The sequence below is a fragment of the Egretta garzetta genome, unplaced genomic scaffold (assembly GCF_000687185.1).
Source record: "Egretta garzetta isolate BGI_Z169 unplaced genomic scaffold, ASM68718v1 scaffold1257, whole genome shotgun sequence".
In the NCBI taxonomy this organism is placed as follows: domain Eukaryota; kingdom Metazoa; phylum Chordata; class Aves; order Pelecaniformes; family Ardeidae; genus Egretta; species Egretta garzetta.
The window spans coordinates 150944-152831 of NW_009260151.1; the positions used below are offsets into that span (position 1 = coordinate 150944).

At 67.3% G+C, this 1888-nt stretch overlaps 1 protein-coding gene across 1 annotated transcript in view; it reads left to right on the top strand.

Annotated features, from left to right (window-relative positions):
- Nucleotides 1-46: 46 nt before the first annotated feature.
- HK3 (hexokinase 3) overlaps nucleotides 47-1888 on the top strand; it is a 19443-nt gene continuing 17601 nt past the window's right edge. Inside the window, exons 1-5 of the mRNA XM_009641716.2 lie at nucleotides 47-240; nucleotides 388-442; nucleotides 520-682; nucleotides 1007-1155; nucleotides 1315-1434. Coding sequence (XP_009640011.1) covers nucleotides 113-240; nucleotides 388-442; nucleotides 520-682; nucleotides 1007-1155; nucleotides 1315-1434 — 615 coding nt within the window. The 5' untranslated portion in view covers nucleotides 47-112. The remainder of the gene's footprint in view (nucleotides 241-387; nucleotides 443-519; nucleotides 683-1006; nucleotides 1156-1314; nucleotides 1435-1888) is intronic.

The following is a 1888-nucleotide window of genomic DNA, read 5'->3' on the forward strand; positions in this document are numbered from 1 at the left end:
CGGGCGGGTGAGAGACCCGGCTCCGGCCTCTTGCAGGTGGAGGGGAGAGGCAGGCAGGGCGAGGCAGGGGCTGCCCCCTTCCCCCGCAGCCCCCGAGGACGGCCCTGCCACCATGGCCATCGTGGGGCACGGCTGGCCCATCTACTCCCGGCTGCTGGGTCGCGATTGCAGTGGAAGGACACTGCAAAGCGATGATGCTGTGGACGCCACGGCCCCGTGGAGCAGGGACGCAGAGGGGAGGTGGGAGGCAGAGCCGGGGATGGGAACCCCCAGCCTGGCTCGTGTGCTTGGGCGTGGGCAGGCGTGCGTCCTGTCCTCCTGCGGGCCGGGGCTCGGCGGGTGACACGCCGCCTCCCTAAAAAAAACACGCCGCCTCCCTCCGCGCAGGTCCCCAGCGAGCCATCAGCTGGGCCACCAGAATGACGGTCCCACCTGCGTACCGGTAAGGCCCATCCCTGCCCCGCGCCCAGCGAGAGGCATCCCCCGCCCTTTATGCCTGCCCTAACGAGCCATCCCCAGGTACAAGAAGCCCTGCTGTCACTCACCATGTCGCTGGAGACACTGTGGTCAGTGAAGGACCGCATGTTGCAGGCCATGCGCAAGGGGCTGAACAGCCGGACGCATGCACAGGCCACCGTGCGGATGCTGCCCACCTACATCTGCTCCACGCCCAATGGCACCGGTAAGACAGCCCAGCCCGGGGACGGGCCGCTGTGCTACCTACAGCCCTGCATGCCTCGCTGGACCTGGCCCTGCGGGTGCCGGGCAGGGCTGCACCAGTCTCCAGCCAGTTATGGGGTCCACAAGCTGCCCTTGCGCTGCCTCTGCCCGTCCCCAGTGCAGGGGCAGAGGCCAGGAGCCAGCTCCCTTGGCCCCTGTGGTGGTCTCCGGCTCTCGGGAGCCCCCCCATGAGTGAGTGAGTGTCCCTGGGACAGGGTAAGGAGAAGGTCTGGGGGATCTGCCACAGGGCAGGTCTCTGCCTGACACTGCCTCTGCTCCGCTGTAGAGAAGGGCGACTTGCTGGTGGTGGAACTGTGCCAGAGCCATGTCCGGACCTTGTGGGTGACCTTCCTGGGTGATGGGAACCAGAGCCCCCACATGATGCAGAAGATCTTTGACTTGCCAAGGGACATCATGCAGGGCAAGGGGGAAGCGGTACGAGCAGGCCATGGCAGAGGGTGCCTGGTGCTGGGCTGCCCAGCACCACAGAGGCTCAGCAGGGCTCCAGGCTGGCGCTGGGGCTCTGGGCTGCCTCCTGCAGCCTGGGTGCTGGGTAAGGGGGAGCATCTGGTCACCCCAGCTGCTCCTTTGCAGCTCTTTGACTTCATTGCACAATGCGTGCGCCACTTCCTGGCTGGCATCAGCAGCTCCCAGCATCGCCTCCCCTTGGGCTTCGTCTTCCCCTTTAGCTGCAGGCACACACGGCTGGACAAGGTGAGCGGGACAACCCTGCCCCATGGCTGCAGCCGCCTCCTTCCCAGCGCATCATCGGCAGGGAGCGGAGCCGGCCCGGTGGCAGAGGCCAAGTTTCGTCTTCCCCTTTAGCTGCAGGCACACACGGCTGGACAAGGTGAGCGGGACAACCCTGCCCCATGGCTGCAGCCGCCTCCTTCCCAGCGCATCATCGGCAGGGAGCGGAGTGGGGGGGGGCGCGGGGGGCCGGGGGGGCCTAGCTGGGGGCTGCCCCCGTGGAGGGGCTGATGATGCTCTCTCTTTGCCCCTGGCCAGCTCTGCAACGTGGACGTCGTTGCCCTGATGAATGACACCGTGGGCACCATGATGACCTGCAGCATGGGGGGGAAACCCTGTGAGGTCGCCTTGGTCGTGGGTGAGCAGTGGGCACCCTGCGGGCCAGGGGGGTGTGTGCTGTGGGGGGGCTGCTGGGGGG